The sequence below is a fragment of the Gymnogyps californianus genome, chromosome 3 (genome assembly GCF_018139145.2).
Source record: "Gymnogyps californianus isolate 813 chromosome 3, ASM1813914v2, whole genome shotgun sequence".
Classification (NCBI taxonomy): Eukaryota; Metazoa; Chordata; class Aves; order Accipitriformes; family Cathartidae; genus Gymnogyps; species Gymnogyps californianus.
In genome coordinates this window covers 92765900-92786267 of record NC_059473.1, presented here as the reverse complement: position 1 = coordinate 92786267, position 20368 = coordinate 92765900, and the positions used below count along the sequence as shown (strand labels likewise).

Genomic DNA, 20368 nt, shown 5'->3' with positions numbered 1-20368 from the left:
ATTAAGTAAATGAAAAAAAAAGGAGTCAAATGACATCAGTTGATTAAAATTATTTTTAAAAGATTGCAAAGGAGGATGAGTTAAAGACACTGATCCCAATGGGAACAAGAACAAAACTTAAAAGTTGATTGGGGGCAGTCCTTACTGTTCTGTTTTGGACAGAAGACCAAGAATTTTTGAAAAAAACCCAAGCTGCTCATACTCTTCCTTCCATTCTAGACGAGATGTTCAATGGATCAGAGACACCTGCCAATTATTCCTCTCTCTTCTGACCCTCCAAGACTAAATAACATGATAGATGTGGCTCTGTTAAGTACAGCTCAGGCATTAACAGAGAAGTATGTTTAAAAGTCTTTGTGAAAGAGGTTTTCAGCCTACAGCTGTCCAATGACAGTGACATTTTATTGAGGATAATTACTTAGAAAAACATATAATTCTAAAGAAATTCTATTACCAAAGAGATGGCGATCATCACTATGGTTGATAGTACCTCTGCCCTTAATTTCAGAGGGAGCAGGAAATTGCCTGAATAGCACAATTTAACTGTATTTCAGTACACTGTCTTATCTTTTTTTTTTCCTCTCATAAAACAGCAGGGTTCTGTTTCAAAATTCATGGTCCTGGGACTTGCTAGACAAGCCCTGCTTACCTCCCATGGTATCTCCTGCACTTTGCACAGCAATGATTGCAAGCTACAGAAAAAACACACTATTCTGGACAAAATTAATCTCTGCTTATAAATTATTCAATGAAAATAGACAAGAGCATTTGTGGTCTGAAGTCTATCCTAACTTAATTTTTTTTGTCCTGCAAAAGCCTGCTTCACCAGGAAAACACAAACAAACAAACAAGGGGTCAGTCAGAGGGGAGAAAATTTTTTAACTCATTGTACTGGTATTCTTATGCCAGACATTTTTAGGGATTTTTTTAGGCTCTCATTTTGCTACAGGGTGCATACCATCTTTCTCTTCATTGTCTTGCCTTTTCTATGTCCCCTTTCTATGTCTCTAGCTTGGCTCCATTTATCACTGTTGTATTCCCCCTTTCCTTACACTCTTTTTCTTCTATTGCCCAACCTCTTTCCTCTCATTCCATTCTCCTTAAGTCATCTCTCCCTCCTCACATTAACCCTATCTTCTCTTTTTCCCTGTAACTCTGTACATGCCAAGGTTTTTCTCTTGGGGAATTTGAATTTCATCTGTATGATATGCTCAGAAAATCCTAAACTATTTCAATCCAATTAATAAGACTTCGCAGTTATAAATACGTATGCAAAGCTACTCTACATGCACTTTTCTCTGGCTTTACTCTGGCTCCTCTTCAGCTTCTCAAACTGTGAGATTTTGCTAATGACCATTTGAAAACTGCTTCTCTTCACTCTGTTATGTACTCTTTCCTCCAGTGCCAAGGCATCTTGTCCCAACTTTCTCTTCTGACTTTAATATTACCCAAAAGAAACACATCTGGTTTCCACCCACCTGTCTATCCCATATTCCTTGCTTGAGCTTTCAAGCAGCTCAGTATTTAATAGTATTAATGCAAGAGTGTCAAGAAAGGCACTGAAGAAAAAATATAGGAGTTTATATGGTGTTTTTAACTAAGCAATACCTAGATGGCTATCACAATGTTGTTTCAGCATCTCAGGAAAGTCAAGTTCAAAACAAAAGCAGTTCAAGGCATTACATGAAAGTTTACACATTGCAGCAAGAGGAAGAAGAGAGAGAAAAACATCACAGCCACAGCTGCAGAGTCAAACTCTCTGGCTTATATCAATCAGACTGACAAGTGATGGGAAGGCCAAGTAAAGCCATGTCGGCAGAGAAAGGGAAATATTAAACAAAATGTACAAGGCACCAGTGAGCTCTCTCCTACTGCACCGCATGCATTTCCAGCTACAGTTGTTAAGAAAGGTGAACCCAGGGTGTAACTGGTGCTGATCAAGGGGTGATGGAAGAAGTGGAAAGTCTGTTTTGCTAGAGGAAGCTAAAAGGACGTGGCATGGCTAGCACAGCAAAATAAAGACTCAGAGGGTGCGAGACTGCTGTCTACAAACACATCAGGCACTGAACAGTAGGGAGAGAGGTAGGCTTTTCAAAGCATGATTGGCGTATAACAAAATTTCATAAAGGTTTCACTAGGCATAATTACAATTACACTAGAAATTAAAAGAAATAAATTTGCTAAACATTAAAGCTTTTCTGTTCTGGAACTATTTTCCAATAGGAGTAGTCAAGATAAACAACTCACCTAGTCTTAAAACACAGCTCGATAAATTAATGACAAAGGTTAAATGAAGGGCTTGCCTAAAGAATTAGCTGCTGGGACTTGATTTACAGCAGATCTTCTAGAGTTTTATGTCCAGGATTCTCAGGAAAATGGGTCAGTCAATGCATCTGCAGTATGAGGATGAGGAAGTGACAAAAAGGTAGAATAGGGAAAAAGGTCACAACTAGAGAAATAAAGGAGAAGGGAAGGAAAGCTGAAGAAAGAGGGAAAGATAGATCTTGGGAAAGAGAACAGAACAGAATGATTATAGACTAGAATGTATTAATAAAATATATAGCTATACAAAAAAGAAAGAAAGTAGAAAGAAAAATGGAAACAGTAAACAATTTTCCTTTCCCCCTTTACATTTACAAAGCTTATTTTTCTGGTAGAAAGACAGATGGTAAAATACCAAAATACCTTTAAAAATGTTAGAATGCAATAGGTAATAGATCACCTATACCCATGTGGGTACCTGCTATTCCTTACCTAAGAAAGAGGATTTCCCTCATGGCGGGATGTACAGCCACTGGTATCTAAGTGTTTTGTAAGGACCTCACCAGAGGGAACAAAACACACACCCACACCCACCTCTGCAAACCCTTCCCTGATACACCCAGGTTAAGAAGAAAGTCTTGCAGCCCCCCTGAAGGTGAGCTCCTCCTGGCTCTGTTGGATGAGATAGCTCGTTCCCCCCACGATTACCCTATTTCAGCCATCAGCAACCAGCCCCCCATACCTGCCCTACAACAACCCTTCCACCAGTGCAATCTGCAGTTTGGTAATCCGTGGCACAAATGCAATTAACCTGCTAGCCCTAGGCTGGCAGTCTTAATCCTGGAATGATATTTTCACTAGCAGTCTCATCAGAGAGACCAAATCAAACTGGACATGATGAGAAGTGTTGGCTTCGAGTCAGGACCAGAGATACAGGGGGAGCACATCTTGCCATGGTGTGTGTTGGCTGCTGGTCCCCAGGCAAGAGGAGACATCCTTCCTTGGGAGCTATCGCTCTGACACCTTGTGTGAGCACTCAAATTAACCACTAAATGCAGTCTTCAATAAATACAGATTAAAGGAAAGGACTTCTTTGACAGTGGAGTCATTTGGTCTTTCTCCTTGAAGGAGGGATGCTATGCAAATAGATTTACCTCTGAATATCTGCTACACAGTGTTTCCCTTCGAAAGTCAGTCCAAACCCAGTGTTACATTAGACCATTTGGAAGTCTGAAGACTTCTCAGGAATTGTGGCTTGTGATTAATCTACATCTAAGTTGTATTTTATACATACTGTTCTCCAAGACATCATGTTTCACATGTTGCCCATCCACATCCTCAGTCCTGCAGCAGGAGAAAGGTACAGCTGATACCTTAACACGTATTTCATTTACATCCCACACCACTGCCTGGCTCTGAGGAGCAAAGCTCTGCTCCTCCACAGTGCCAGGCTCTCAGGAAGCATTTCCCTCAGCCCTAAAGCGTGTGAGGGACCTCAACAGGAACGGGTGGCTGAGCTGCAGGGAATGAACGCCATTTCTGCACTGCAGAAACACAGTAAAACATGGGCTATAATAAAGGCCTCAAGTGGAAAAGTTGCTCCTATTTGAATTGGTATGAAATATAGGAAACTGTCTCCCAAGCTTAAATTGTCATCTGGTAATAGGCACAGAACCTGGCTAAGAAATTATTTTTCTTGAAAAACCCAATGATTTGTAGTGGGATGCTATCTTCGTAAATGAACTTTTATTATTGTGGGTTTTTTTCCAAACACACAATAGAAGAGTGAATGGTAAACATGCATGGATACTGCTCCTCATTTCCTTTTAGGCACCTAATCAGGAAATGTTGAAAATCAGTGTTGGTATTGCTGGAGATTAATGGCTGCTGCTCAGAAAGTGTACAGGGAATATATTCCTGCCAGGACAAATACATAGGCTGTTGGACAAAAATCTGTGAACCACAGATAGGATTATATCATTATTGTAAAGATGCACACTGCCTGTGTTGCTCTGTAATTAATAATATTCATATGTTGGTTTGACTGAAATCACTGTAACTACTAAGGAAATTAATACTGTGCCTTCATGGTCCGATTTATTCTACTGGTGTTTGACGTTTTCTTTTCAAATCAGTTTTGCAGTATTTAAAAATTAGAATTTTTTTTCCAGATATAGGAAGAAATCCCTCATGGATTTTTTGCCCCTGTATATTCAATATGTGTTTAAAGACCATGTAATCACTGCTTTTTTTATATGAGCAGTGAGCTCTCACAAGAGAAAAGACACTCTACTGAGCTATAAGGCCTTTAAAATCAATTCCTGTCATCAGTTCATTTGTTTCCCACTCTCCTTTGGAGAGGTTGCACTTAAGAGCTCTCCAGCCATTTATATTGGGATACATTTTCATCGCCGCAGCTTCTGTATACTTTTTCTCCCTTTTTGTTTTCTTACAAAATAACGCCTAGGCTATGGTGACCTCAGCTGTTTATGAAAACCTTTCCTTCTCTATATTCAGTAAGTGCACAGGGCCCAGCCAGGAAATCTGACGACAGGCAAAGCCGAGTCCAACTTGGCCCTAGAAGCTACAGCACAGGCAAGCTACCTGAGGTCACTATAATTTAAAAAAAAAAAAAAAAAAAAAAAAGAAGACATAAACATCACTGCTAGGGCATGTCTCCACAGTTTACTGGCATGTTCACCTTCAAAATGCAGAGCTGGGAGGTCAGGTCCCAAAGTAAGGACTCAAAACTGATACCGACAGCAACATGGCATGGGTCTATGTTTGCTATATTGTTAGATTATATGAATAGTGAACTAGGCACATGAAGCATATGTATACATTACCAGTTTACCCTGCTAACCCCATGGTTGTCATGACCAGATTACTTCCTGTGGCTGAGCTTGCTGTGTGGGGTTTACAAGGCAGCGTCACCCTGCTCTGCATTCAGTAGTGCAGACATAAGATCCGTCCTGTTCATGGCTGCTGAGTAAATGGTCATGGTATTTTATCCCATTTTTTTCTTCAAAAAACATTGGATCTCCCTACAGGTACAGCCTGCTTTTATTGTCAAAACAAAATCTTCTTACATATGCCTATATAATGTTTGCTTTGCCAGTATTGAAATGGCTTCAAAATAAACCCACAGTCTGATTTGTCAGTCCAACAAAATGCCAGCCAGCCACCAGAGATGTCCGAACAGATCTGAAAATTAAAAGCCACAAAATGACTCAGTGCATTAGGTCACTGTGACAGCCAGGAGGTAATACCAGAGTATTTACTTTGGCTGGAGTCTTCTTTGGCTCATCTTTGTTTGCAGCATCAAAGCCAGGCTCTCATCTCAAGCCAAAGTGCTGTAGCTTGCCCACTTCAGTAACGGTTCAACACAGGTACCAGGTAACTAACTAACTAACACAGGGTTTTTGAAATGAAATAAAAAACTCCTATGGATTAAAAAGAATAATGATTCTCTTCCCTGCCTGGCAGTAAGGAGCAGAAGGACAGACGCACTCTACGGCTACCAGCGTGGTTGTCCTCACAATCCTTCCATGATGCCAGGAAGCTTTAGCAGTGCCTAACATCTCTGTGGGGTCTGTATGTATGAATATCCCTAAAAATATTGTCCAGGGCAATGGGAGTATCACCTTGGTGAGGATTTTCAGCCCATATTACAGTGCAGATGGCAGCTATCCTCAGCATCCCCATAGGGAAAATGAGAACATGGGCAGTCCTTTAAAGGTTGTGCAACTCCCCCACAAAGTAAAAGACGATGAAGAGACACATTTCCGTGTATTGAACAGGAGAATTATTCAGAGATAAGAATAAAGACCACATTTATTGCCACCCAGGAAACATTAGTGACTTTCTTCACCTGCTCTGTCCAGACCACAAAGGTGACTTCAGGGTAAATCTTCCTGAACAATGTGAGCGTGATACATTTCTAATGAGGTTTGGCTCTATTCACCACTGAAGCTGCATGCTAGCTCCATCTTTTAGGAAATTACATATATAAGTTTTTGTATAAAGTAAAATGAAGCACTATAAATATGGATACTGTTCTGTAATGATAAAAGTTTTTTTCCTTTGCAAAATTGCATTCAACAGATTTTCTTGCTTTTTTCCCCAGTTTTTCACTGCAAAATGACTGTTCTCTGTCTTTGTGACAAAATTACTTACTTTGAATGCATATTTTCTGAAACTTGGAAGTACTTTCTGACAAACTGAAGGTGAATTATGTACGGGAAGAGCGATACTTAAGATGAAATCTCAGCGTTGTGGTAATGGTGCAACTCAGGTGACTCATATACCAAAGAAATTAACTGATCACTTCCGAAACAATTGCTTCTCTTAATCAGATAAGATGGTAACAAGTCCAAAATTAAAGTAAAAATGTTATGAATGTGGGTTTCAGGGAAAAAGTAAAGCCTTATATGAAATGCTAAATAATGATGTTTAACTAGAATAAAGGGATTGAGACGTAAAATGTTTTCACACAGGTTGGGCATTTTTTTTCCTGCTTGTCCATAGATTCAGTGAAAAATATCATTAAAGTGCAAACAAGAGAATGCATAAATTTGGCAAGCAGTCCTACGACAAAAGGGGATAAGTTCTGAAAAGTCAGAAGTCTTCATATTGACTTTTTGAAATACCATGTTTCAGCTCTTTATTTTGAAATCGCATTTTCCATGAAGGCTGAGACTCCTGAGAGCTCAGTGATTTATTAGCAACTAAGAGAATCCTCAAAAGTGGATGGAAATTTGGGGGATGTGAGTTAAGCACAAAATCAGGCTGTCTGCCATCAAGGACTTACTACTGAGCTGAATAAACAGACAAATCAGGACAACTGAGAAAACTTTCAAAAGTGAGCCCTACTCCAAGAAATAAAACTAATGGGCCTTTGCAAGGCAGGGAATGTGCAGAGTGCTGGAGGCCAGGCAGGACAGGCACAGCTTTGGTTGAGCCCTGAGCAACATCTGAATATGCAGAAGATCCAGGGGCCATCTTAAGTCCTTTTTTCAGTATTACTGACTTGCAGATTTGTCCCTTGAATATTTGCGTTAACGATTATAATTACACTCACTGTATTTGCTTGCCTTTTTCCAAACCGATTCCCCTGTGGTTGTTTTCTGCCTCTTTTTAAGTGTTCGAGACCTTCAGATCCCCCTTCCTTTGTCAGTTGTGACAGGTGTTTACACTTTCTATTGCTTTGGTAGCCGCAGATAGAGATGGTAAATAAAGCAGTACATAAAACCGTGGCTATCCTGTTAAACACCAACTACCACTGCTCTCTCCTTACGGTCCTTTGCCTTAAATTTGCATGTCACTGTCAGTTCAGCCCTGTGCATCTTGAACAACCTAGAAATAAATAGATACATAGAAAATACAGTAAAAAAGATGTTTAATTTACCTGCAGTTCTCCTTCCATTATACTGAGGAGTTTTATCAAGTCCTCTTTAGAAAGCTCTATGGACTTCTTGTTCTTTCGTTCAGTAGGTCCAGGTGATTTTGAGTGCCGTTTGACAGTTGCTGAAACCATGACCTCATCTTCCTTCTGATGAGGTTTGTTCTTTTTCTTGGCATCCTCCTGAAGTTTTTCATTCTCTGCATGGCTGATGACAGGCTTGGAACTGGAGAAGTGCCCGTTAGACGAGCTTTCTCCACCTTGGTTTCGGGATCTCATCCCTACCTAGAAAGAGACAAACATAAAGATGCATTCATAAAAAAAATTACTTACAAAAAGCCGCAGTGGAAATACTGCCTTTTGGAAGAACAACAATCTTCTAAAAACTGAAAAATACTGTCATGCTCAAGAGATGGAGGTAGTAGGCTCAACCATTTCAACAGCTCTGTGTGTGGCAGACAGTGAAACCAAGGCATTAATTATAAATTGAATAGAGTCCTAAAGTAAAGGTAACCATCTTTTTCAGCATGCCAAGATGCTGATATGAGTTAAAATGTATGGAACTTAAAAGTGATGCAGGAAAATGATAAAGAACATTTTCCAGTGTTCCCTTTCCTTCAGTCAACATTTTGATCATTCACAATTCATCACTACAAAACAAAGTAGGCTGTTAAGTAGATCTTATTTTAACATGAGGTTTACTTGACAGATAGGAATGCAATTAAATTTTAGAAAAGCATATTCCTTGAGTATAAATTCTCTACGAGAGTGGCGTGACAATGCATGACAAAAAAAGGTGACACTATAGTTTCCCTGAGCGAAGCAATGGTTTTATTCCAGGTAACCAAGAAAAATGGGGAATGCAGACTAAATCAAGTGGTAAACTCCATCTTAAGCTAAATACTGCATGAGATTATTAGACAGTAAGTGCCATAAAAGAAAATTGAAAAGAAGTTTGAAAAAAGAGCACAGAGGGCGTGAAACCACTAAGAGGTAAACGGGCAAGATCAATGCAGTCCTTCCAGAAGATTCAGGGCTTCTCCAAAATGTCAGGTCATGGTTATTGAATGCTTACATCTCTGCCCTCTTAAGCACCTACACTGCACTCTTAGACTATGTCTATCCTAGGAAATTAAACAGTGACAGCAAATGTTCCTGAGCCCTGGCACTTGACCTACTGTATTGCTAAATTTTTAGCACGCTCCTTGGCACACTTCAAGTCCAGGCAAACTACCACTCTGCCAACCAGTTCCTGGGCACAATTCAGGAATTAACCCAGGCCAGGTCCAGATGCAGCCACCCTGTCCTGGAAGAGAAGAGCATTTAGTAGTATAAGCATGGCTGGATTGTGCTATTTGACCCCAGGGACAGAATGGGGGCCCTGGGCCTGTTTAGTTTACAAGTAACACAGCCTTGGTCTCACACAAAACATAGCTGTGAAAATCATCCTTCCTGTGTATTATTCTCATCAAACAACAGTCTTCTCTGATTCCCTCTGCTGAATGCCATTCAGCAATATCAAATTAAACCACTTGCCCTTATCTTCAAATCTTTTCACAGTTCTTCTCTTTCTTACCCATCAGCCCTTTTCAAGTTGTCATCCACACAACACATTCAACTAAAATTAGCTTAATCTGCCTGTCTGTTGTCTTCTCCTACGAACATCTTTCTCCTTTGTTCCCCCTTGACCCTGCAGATAGGCCAGGGAGGTTGCTATCCCTTAAAATCCCATTTATCCTGTAAGGTCTCGTCCTGCGTCACTGACTAACAATGGCACAGAAGACAGGATGGGTTCATCAGTGTGTATTTTATTACTTATCATTATTAAATAGTTCTGCATAGGATACTCAGACATGTTTATATATGGACCTATATCGCTATCCTGTCACCTTGCTATCCTGTCACCTTCCTATGTTATGTTGAAGTAGGTCTTTGTAATTATTTTCGGTGTTTAACTGTAGACGACCCTGATTGTTATTTGTAATCAAGATATTTGTCATACACAATACAAAGGCAATAGTGAATTTAGGCTTGGTTCAGGGCCAAACTCAGATGTAAAAAGTAAGTTGGTCTCCTAGAAAATAGATATTCTTCATCCTACTTGAAATTGCTTGTATAACAGACAAGGGAAACCGTCAGGAGTTTATGTTGCCTTACTCCAATTTACTTTTGTATATGGTCATATTTTCTGGTACCTTAATTTTTTACTTAAATCTAGTTTACCCAAGATAGTCTAAGAATACTAGAAAGCAAGATCTGCACAGAGAAATATCTTGCTTTAGGTCAACTACAATTTGAACAAACAGACTGAAGAAAGCTGAAGAAAGGTCTGTATGTCTGAAACTTGCCCAGTTTTTATATCAATAGATCTAATGAATAATATTCCACTGTTTCCAAATCTTTCCTCTCACTTAAATTAATCTCTGAATTTAGTTTGCAGCTTGTTCATTAGTCAAACAGATGCTTCTCAACATCGCTAACATCACACACTTTTCTGATAAGGATCTCAGAGCAACAATTCACTAGTGATGGTGCAAAACCTAAAATACATTGACTGATCAGCTTGGCTAATGTTACGCTGGGCCTGCTATGGCTTGCTACTTACTTGACTCAGGCCAGTGTTATAAATCTTTTGCTCACATTAGCCTTGCATTTTGGTAGTTTCACACTCAGCATGAAGATTGTCTTTTTATTATCATTGGTTACTCATGTCTTAACTTCATTAATTCAGTGGAATTCGTCCAGCAGCATAAATGGGGAGAGAATTAGACCCAAAGTTCTCGAGTGAGAGAGTTTCACGATGAGATTCCTTGCATTGTAGGTCTGCTCCTATCCAAACAATACGTGATACAGGTATACAATGGCCTTTAACTTCCTGAATGCTTATGCAGTGTGTTTTTCATCAAACGGTTTGGATTAAACACATGAATTACACTTTCTAAAAACAGATCTCCATTATAAGCATGAACAATACCTGAGAACCTCAGGAAATCTTTTAGGTCTCAGGTTTGTAATGGAAAAATAAACATTGTACTATGTTTCCTCTCAGATAGGGCTTTTCAATTTGTTTAACTTTAATGGGTTTTAAACTTTCCAACCATGCTTCCTCTCAGGAGAGAGCACTTGGGATTCAATGTCTCTATTTTCTAAGTGTTTCCTTCTGAGTCCCTGTGGGTCACAGCCTCCAGCCACTTTCATCTCTAAACCAAACCTATTTTTCATGGCTTACAGTGAATGGCTTCATGGCTCTAGAACATCCTACATGTTTTAAGAATAAATATTGCAAGTCTGTCTTACATATGTTTTCCAGTGGAAAACAGATTATTACATTACAGTGTATTCTGCTTAGTAACATGCCGCATTAGTGATTTCTCTGTAGTAAGATGACTCAACTGTTAGACCTGAAGGTGCACAATTAATTTTAAATTTAACTCATGACTAGTTGAGACACATCATCCATGTCAAGCATTGCATAATCAACCAGATGCACTTAGCTGGATATGTTAGACTTCACGAAAGGTGGTGTGTCACCCTGTCACATCATAACTCAAGACAGCCACTTTCATCCATCTGTCCCTGTGGGAGCTGAGATAACAATTCATGAAGCCATGTAAAGACTAAGTAGTTGACTATAGGTTTATAAGCGTGCTAACAGAGAAATAAGGAATGCATATTTAAAGTGTACTTTTACTTGATGTAAATCAATATAGGTCCACAAAGGACAGGTGCAAATTTTTTTTTTTTTAATTCCTTAATACAGCAGCAGAGCAGCTTAACCAATTGATCTGGAGTTTTGTATCAACTAGCTAATTAGAATATGATTGTTGCTAAAGGAAGTCAAACTTGGCCTTTTTAAAAATTTCTTTAGCACTTGTAGATTTATTTTGCAGCAAGTCTTACATCACAGTAAGTGTGGCAGACAGTCTGTCACTCTCGGGGACATTGCCCCTAACAGCTTTTCTTTGTGTAAAAGCCTGCCAAAATCAGTGTAACGCTAACACCTACTCTGTCTTCAGTTACCACGTTGATACTTTTCCAACATGTTATCCACATGCAAAGGTGTTGTGTGCTGAAGCCAGAGATGCAGGTGAACTCAAGCTTAAACGGTGACAGAAAGGGCCAAAGTTTTGGTATTCACACAGTAATTTCCAAGGAGTTTAAGGGCCAAAATCAACGGCATGATCCAGCTGTTGTGCAGTGCTCTAGGAATACAAAACAGCTGTAAGGATGACTGAGTTTTAATTAGAGCAGCGTGAAGTAGCCAGAACATACCAGTGATCTTGGCTGAAATACTGTGTGCTGGAAAGGAGTGCTTAGTATTATCATTTTGGACATCCGTCTGTATTTCTGATGGCATCATGATAAAGAAGAAAAGTTTCTGACCAGTTGCACAATATTATTTCGCTATGGAAATACCAAAATCCCAAAACTTTGCCTATCTGTTGTTTCACCAGTGTTCCAAAATTGATTCTGGGGACACTGCCAGTCTAACACTGGTAACAAATGTCCTCCTGCTGTCTGCCCTAATCACGTCTCTATCTCTTACAGCATTCCTGATCTGCTGAAGGGATTGTGTTCCCTGAAGAAATAGCTGGTATGATTTATAATGACTTTAGCATTTAATATTTAACTGTACTATTTTTTTTTCCACTCCTCATCATATTGCATATTAAACTGGAAACCTTTCCTAACAGTCTCCAGTCAAACAAGAAGTCTTTATATGATCAGTCACCTTGATTTCGACATTTATTGGCTACTCGTTTCAATATGTGCTCACAGCATTGGTACTTGGCATGGGAACTCTTCAGCCTCTCCTCTGTTTCACTCGTTTGTTAAGCTCTAAGCACAAAGGACAAATGCTATGATTATTTACTTGAGTCTGTATTGTTGTTCTGGGCACGGGTCCTTTGGTTTTCACAAGTTAGCAATCCACACAAGATTTCATGAAATAACCTTTATGTTAGTTTTACTGACATCAAGAGGAAATCTGTGAGGAATTTGCTGAGTAGGATGTCAGAAGAGGACAGGCTGCATGTTGTTCCAAACCTTTTCCCCATTGACGGCAATTTGTTCTCCCTATAGCTCTTGAAATGACAGGTTAGATTAGGCTCTGTTACTAGTGCTATTAGAATCAGATAACGCAAAAGGGTTCTTTGAACTTAACGTGTAGTCCCTCCTGCTAATTGGACATGCTGATTTTGGCTCCATAGTGCTTTCCCTTAAAATAATAATAATAATAATAATAATGCTATAATACACACACACACAAAAAAGTTGATTTACAGCCATGATATGGTTGTTGCCTTTGGCTATAAATTTGTAGTCTGGAGTTCAGTTGCAGATCTAACTGATTAAGATATCACATGAAAGTGCTGGGTTTCTGACAGGCTGACAATGTATTGTAAGGTCAGTGCAAATGGGTTATTAGAGAGCCAAAACTGGAATTGTTTCTCAGCTGTGGCTTTGGGAACTGAATGATGGGAACTGTATCTTTCAGAGGCTCCGCTATGCAGGCATTTGGAGTGGAGCAAAGAGCTGTGCAGAAGCGCCTGGTACACAGGGGAGATGATTGCTGAGAACTCAGACACTGAGCAAGCCAAATGTCTGCCCGGTGATTATGGATCAATGTATAGCACCAGGAGTGAAAAATAATTTAAATATACTCAAAATGGAGACCAAATCATATAAAACCTCCATCAGATCTGAAACATTCCATAAATGAGGAGGAGAGCTGGAAAATTTTTTAAATAGTATCAGTCTGTATCTGCAAGTAATAGATACCAAGAAAAAAACACCAAACAAAAATACAAAAAAAGAAGACACCTTCTCAGATGTCAGGAAGAGAGGAAGATAGGGACACCAAATTGACCTTGTTGGCTTAGAAGTCCTCAGCAAGGACCACCCCTGATGGGGATGGATGGCTTTAGACCCAAGGGATCTGGATAGCCAGAACTAAGGCTACATGGCCTCAGTGGTATGGCTTTCACAGGACAAACATGTAGAGATGCAACTGTTCACACCACCTCAGAAACTGATTAAAATTATTAGGTTTATTATTAGTTATTCCTTATTATTAGTTATTCCAGGCTGTTTTCCTGCACTCTGCAAATGTTTGTTATTATTGTTTTGTCTGACTTGAAGAAATAAAAAGGAATCATGCTACCAAGAGGTTGTCATAGGACCAGGTGGGAACTGTTGGCTGCATTGTGCAGAGGCACATGCTGAGCAATGCTGCCCGGTTGGACTTGGATGCTGCATGAAGCAGACATGTGTCAGACTCCGAACTGTGCGATAGCCGAACAACACCATGCCAAGGGAACACAGACCTCATTCTTGGTTTTGCTTTTGCAGATGGCTCCAGTGTTTGTTTCAGTCATGCTGGTCAGAGGAGAGTGCTAAACGAAATGACTAATATAATGAAGAACAGAACAAATATCTACCCTTAGCAATTCTGGAGTTTCCTGAATTTCTAAACATTCATGCCTACAGCACTGATCCATTGTGCTGTCTAACCCTCCCCCAATCTCTTGCCCTCATATGCATCATGACTTATCTGCAAGAGCAAACAAGAAAAGGTCTTTGTTCCTTCTGACAGCATTATACGTTACCCGTGTGCTTTTGTGAGAGCACGTATTAGCTGCTTGCCCTTGTTTTTGGAGTACTGGCACGGAGGTATGGATACTTTATGAATCAGGACAATTCCCTACTCAGTAAATAGATTGAATAACCAAGCCACAGGGCTAGAATTCTTATACAGACTAGGAGAGGACTTGTGGGTAGTCTAGCTACATAACACCACTACTGCCTTCATCCTTTCCCCTGGTCTGCTTGCTGCGCTGGAAAAGCATTTCTCATACAGGTGTTAGGAGGAGCAACGCCCAAGCATGCGTGCTGAGCCTCATGCACTGAAGAAGAAATGTTCATGTCATCCTGTTGACGCTGCCTCCATAGCGGGGTTTGCACCACCTGCATTGGAAGCGCTGCTCTGTGGGCTTCCTCTCGCCCTGTAAGCCCTTTGCCAGATGCAGCAGATTGGGCTGGTCCCTGGGCTGCACCCGCTGCCTGCGCTCGAGTGAGGGGGAGAGGATAGGAAGGAAGAAGATATTGCCCCGTGACAGACAGATGTCACAAAGTCTCCCTCATTTTGTCATACCATACACGGAGTCTCATCAGTGGAAGAAACTTGAGTCTTTTTATTTATGAGAAAGGAGGAGAATTTGTCCCTGTTAAGGGTATCATCCGACAAAAATGCGGTGATTGTTTTAGATGCAGGACACAGATTATTTTCTTCTATCAAGTCACCGCTATCTCGTTATTCCCTGATCTGTTTTAGTCTTTTGGAACTTTTCTTTTTATGCTGCTTACAAATAGTGTAGAAAAGTAGCAAAGTTATAGCAGACACACTTGTTGAGGTACAGCACAAGAATCAGCAAAGCTTTTTTGCTTTATCAAAGATTTATTTTATAGCTTCTAAAATTGATTCTTATAACAGTGGAGCATAGTAGCACATGGATTATATTCACCAAGGATTATATCAATAATAGTTCCTTTGCTTGAAAAAGGAAGTGAGAGGAATAAGCATAAATGTATTCTCAAGAAGAAAAGAAAAAGATTTCTGAAAATTCCATATCCAGGTGCCATTCTGAATAGGTATAAACTGCATGAAAGCAGAAAAGGATTTTACAAAACTAAAAGAGGAAAGCCAGTCATCACTAAGGTAGATTTATACCCCTTTAACACCATTTTCTTAATTCCAAGATAAACTCTTCTCTGGCTAAATTATGGCACAGATTTACAAAGAACAGAGTTTATGCTGGTATAATTCCATTAATTTTGTCATTTTCAGGAAAACTTGTGGTTTCAGCTGGAATACTTTTACTTGAGTAATGCATGCTGACCAACTAAGGAGTAACATCATAGACTTGTTTCACAAAGATTCATGTTTCCCAGGCTTCATCTGGAAAAACATCTTGGATGCATGAGGCATGAGGAATGATAAGCTATTAGATCATCATTCAGTCAAAAAAATAAACTTTTATATATCACTCTACCCGTGTTTTGATTACTGTGCTTCCCAGCTGCCAGAAAGTACAAACAGGAGTCATAGAGAAGAGACAGATCAAGTAGCTGACACCACTAGACAAACATGCCACTAGATCTGACGAGGGTTTAGATATTTATTCTTCGGAGTGGCTATGTGGCTAAAAGGGACTGGCCAGGAGCAAGGTAGGTGGCAACGGTGCTAACTGCCTGCGATGCAGTCTTTCTAGCACATTTCAGCTGAGCTGGGAGATGTGGGAGTGGGTTGCTTTCTACTCATCCCTCTTCCAGGCCTGTTTCCAGCACACTGGAGTGTCCTGTGCCCAGGACTACTCCCGATTTGAAGGAAAAGCACGGATCCTTGGAGGAAAGACATGCCCCTGCTTCCTGGGGCTGCGTACCTTGCACCCAGCTGATGGAGCCTGTCTCAAGACACAGCCACCCCTTGAGGGCTGGATGAGCACTGTGCCCTATCATTCTTCACATATTGTTTTACAGCTTTCTGCCCTTTTGAGTTATGCCATTTCAATTGAAAATCAAATTGTGAACTTCACATGAAGATAAAGCTAGCAATGTCACCATTAGTTTCAGTCCAAACCCACTAAACATTTGTTTTATCACCTGACAGCCAGAACGTGCCTGGAAAATGGTAAGAGAGGTGATGCAGATTAGCTGGCCTGCCAAAGATTTTTCACTCCTGCAGATGGGTAATCTTTGGTGTTAGGTAAGCATTAGTAATTTCTTTTTGTTGACAGCATAGAACCAAGCTGATAATCAAATACACTGTGGACTTAGGAACCATGCTGTATCTCTCGTAAGTAGTTTCTGAAGACCACTGCTCCTATAACAATGCATTTTCTGCTTCCAAGATGGCAGGAAACTGCTGAAAGCAGCAATAGACAGGAGCAGCCTGATAATTATCACAGCTCTTGCCTCCGAGTCCCTTGTCCCTACCCTTACAATGACCAACCAAAATGCCTAAAACTGATATATCACTGAGGAAACACAGCATGGAAAGTAAAGTCATTCTGTGGTCCTTGCAATCCTACTTTAACCTAGGAATGAACCACGGGGCAAATAGGGAATGCAATTAGGAAATGAGGAAACTAACTCTTATTAGCTTTCTACAAAATCTGTTTCAACATTTCACTTTAAAATTATTTTTTATTTCAAAATCAACTTGGATTTTAACAAGTGTGAGACAAGACAAAAAGCTAAATGTCCCAAAAGCAAACTTCAGGCTTTGGGTCGAGGGAAGTATTTTGCTGTCTCTTGCTGACCAGACGTGAATCGTGAATCCCATATTCCTTTCAGTAGCCATAATTTGCACAGCTCTGATTTTGCTGAAACCAGTAAACAACTATAGCTACATTTTACATTTGACTAATTTATTCTTCTTTTGTTTTATAAAAATAACGAAAAATAATCATGATATAGATACCCTTACAGATTTTACAGCAAAGGGGAAAAAAGTTATACAGAGGACCTGTATCTTCTACAAATACTGTCTCCAAGAGACAACAGTGTAAAAACACATCTGCAGCATCTCAAATTTCAGCTGTCAACCAAAGCAGGGAGCAAGTTCCAAATCTCTCTCAGTGACTCCTTTGTAGGAAGTTTCAGTTGTTGATAGACACAGAGTACCAGCTTGCACATGAATGCCTGGTCATTTGGTGAGAGGTGAATTTAACCCCCTCCTTTAGACTGGGCTGCCTTCCACCTCCCAAAAGGTTCCTCCTCTGTGAAGTTTAACTGGTTTCAAAACAAGGAGTTAAAAATAGTCTCTGATACTAAACCTGCCCTTGAGTTTCACTATCAATTTTGGTGGTTTTACAATAATATTTTTCCCGTTGGGGGGAAAAAAAAAAAAAGGAATTCTCTGGCTACATATATACTGGAGATTAATCATGTCCAGGACTGCTCTCTGACTGTAAGGCCAGCTGTCCTGGAAAATCCTTCAGGCTCTTAAGCCCTCTTAGCATCCATAACATGCTGGCTGCATCCACACTGCCCACTGGGAATTGCTCCTAGCCCATGCTGACTCCCGAAACACAATATCAAATGGTTCAGGAGGGTGTTAAGTGGCCTGGCCAAAAGCGTGCCAGGGACCACTCCAACAGTTTAATAAGAGTACAGACATTCACCTTCCAGTATCTGTGCTCATACCCTGGCACTGTTTAATTTACAGCCTTTCCTTTCCACAGCCTGCTCCTTTACAAACAAAGGAAATGGAAAACTAATCAGCCGTGCAAAGGGAAAGTGCAACTTACCATAAATACACAGTCTGCGGAGAGAAAATAAGCAGAGAGTGGTGGGAAAACAGAAAAGAATCCGTATGTTTTCAAGTAAGTTAACTCAAGGCATGCAGAAGTATATTACTTATTCTAGAGGTGTATTTTTAAGTTGCTACTGAAGGATGGTCTGGAGAGAGAGCAGTTCAGCAGGGGTCAGGAAGAGACAGGGCAGCTGCAGCAGAGAGAGAGGTTGCACAACATCCCCACTTCACACCAGGCTTCTCCTGGCTTTTGCTGGGCTCAGTGGCACAAACTTTGAGCTCTTCTGCTTCATGTCACTGATAAGACGACTAGCACTTCGAGGCTCCAGAGTGGCCCTTGCATTATTCAAAGCCCTGGCCTTCGCTTGTCATTACTATTTGTAAAGAGGTAAAAGGAAAGGAGAGTCTTACTTCATTCCTGGCAGTGCCAGCCCAGTGACTGTCATTATTTCCCAGTAATTCTGCAGGCTTTCCACTGACTTCAGAACTTGTGGCAAAGAAAGTAAAGAAGTAAATGTCAGCCTAACTGATTTAAATAATACCAATGCCTCACGCTCACAGGGAGCAACACAAAAACCTGCAGATACCTCACCTGGGCATTGAAAATGGCCTCATCCACTTTAATAGCTTTCATTTCTAGAAACCATATTTACGTGCCTCTTCTAATGTCTTGGTTTCAAAATCCCTAGACAATTTCTTCACTTGAAAAGAATGATGTTAAAGAGTTATCCTGCATCTACAGGTTGAGCTGGTTTTGATCTTTTTTTTGAACAGCCTGTCAACGTTAATCTGCTCAAATCTTCGCCTGGCTTTTTAGTTCAGAGCAAAAAGTCAGGCTAAGCTGAAAACACAGCATAGCTACTTTAAGTAGGGAAGGAAGAGAGGAGGAAGAAGCAAATAAATATCTCTGAATGGGCTTGGTCTCGCATTAACATAACTATAATTACCTGCTGCCAGATTCAAGTTGCTTTAATGTCTGTGACTTCTTAACATCCAATTTCAACAGGGATAAAATCTAAGTGAATTGTGTTTGTCTTGTTGCAACTAGCCAAACACCCTACCTTACTTAACTTTTAGAAAAGGTTGAATTTTCTGTTTTTCCACTAGGATAGAGTAAAAAATTCTTAGCTGCTTTTCTTAGAAAGTAATTTCAGTTCAGAGCCATGGAAAGATATTAAAAAGAGTTCCTACAAATGGAGTGGGTGTTTTACAAGCCTCCATGAAGATAAAATCATCTGCACTGGCACAAATTCACACTGTTCAGCTTTAAGTATCTCACTTGTGTGACTGAGCTAAGAGTTTAGGTTTCATCCATAATCTGCAGTGTCTTTGAAATGGAGCCCAAGCTCTCTGAGGCTATGTTAAGACTTCAAGCCTGTCCTCGTCCTCGGTCATGCAGCTCCAGTGGCCACTGCTGAAGCCTGCCATGGCTCCTGTCTATCAGGGAAAGCATCCCCTGATTTTCTTTCCATGGAAAAAGGTGCTGGGCAGAGGGCGGCGTTGCTCCAGCCTCCCTGTGAGGGGACGTGGCTGGAGGACACCGCTGCATCCTGCCCCTGGGGTGTGCTGGAAGGTCTCAGTTTTGCCCCTCTGAGCTACCACCGACCTCTCTAAAGAGGCTGTGCCCCTAAATGTGGGCACATCGGTAAGCTGACTGATAAACTGGCGCTGGATCCATAAATGCCTCATCACAAAGGCCAATTTTGCTGTTGGGTGGGGAGGCAATAGCAGGTTTTTCACACCTCGTTATAAGCATCTGACACAGTGCCACTGTCAAATGTTAGGGCATGACAGAGGCTGTAGGACTGCGTCCACCCCTCACAGTCCCTGCTATAACCAATCCTGCCAACTTTCTGTTAATGAAGTCGCAAACTTAAGTGGCTTGTGCTGTTGGGATGGATTTTCTACAAGGCATCAGTACACAGACCGCTGCCACAGGGACACTTCTGTCCGAGAGGAGCAGAGAACCCAGTATTTCTAAAAAGTACTGAAAAGAGTCAAAAGCTCACCTTTACTGAGCTACCTAACTGGGAAATGAGCTCATCTGACTCTCCAGCCGCAACTCCTTGTGCTGAACTCTCTCTCGGGAGGAAAAGTGGGGAGAATTTGGCCATTATTGCCCAAAACAAGTAATTTAAGAAACAGCAATAAACAATGGACCTATGTTAGCTTTCTTTTAGTTAGAGCAAGTGAAACTAGAGACTAATTTTTAATAATTAAGATAAATCTGAAAAAAATTTATCATACTATTTTCGTTGTGGTGGTGGAGGAGGTGGATGACAGAAAAGCAATGTGGGTGTCAGTATTGCTGAAGGGAATTGGTGGGTGCCTCTAAATATTAAGGTATCACTGGGTCTCTCAATATAAATTTAAAAGACTGATTTGACTTT

The 20368-nt window shown here is 40.5% G+C and overlaps 1 protein-coding gene across 1 annotated transcript in view; it reads right to left on the bottom strand.

Annotated features, from left to right (window-relative positions):
- The window catches only part of FILIP1 (filamin A interacting protein 1), a 110646-nt gene that overhangs the window by 58086 nt on the left and 32192 nt on the right, over positions 1-20368 (bottom strand). Inside the window, exon 2 of the mRNA XM_050892997.1 lies at positions 7670-7948. Within this exon, the coding sequence (XP_050748954.1) occupies positions 7670-7942 (273 nt within the window). The 5' untranslated portion in view covers positions 7943-7948. The remainder of the gene's footprint in view (positions 1-7669; positions 7949-20368) is intronic.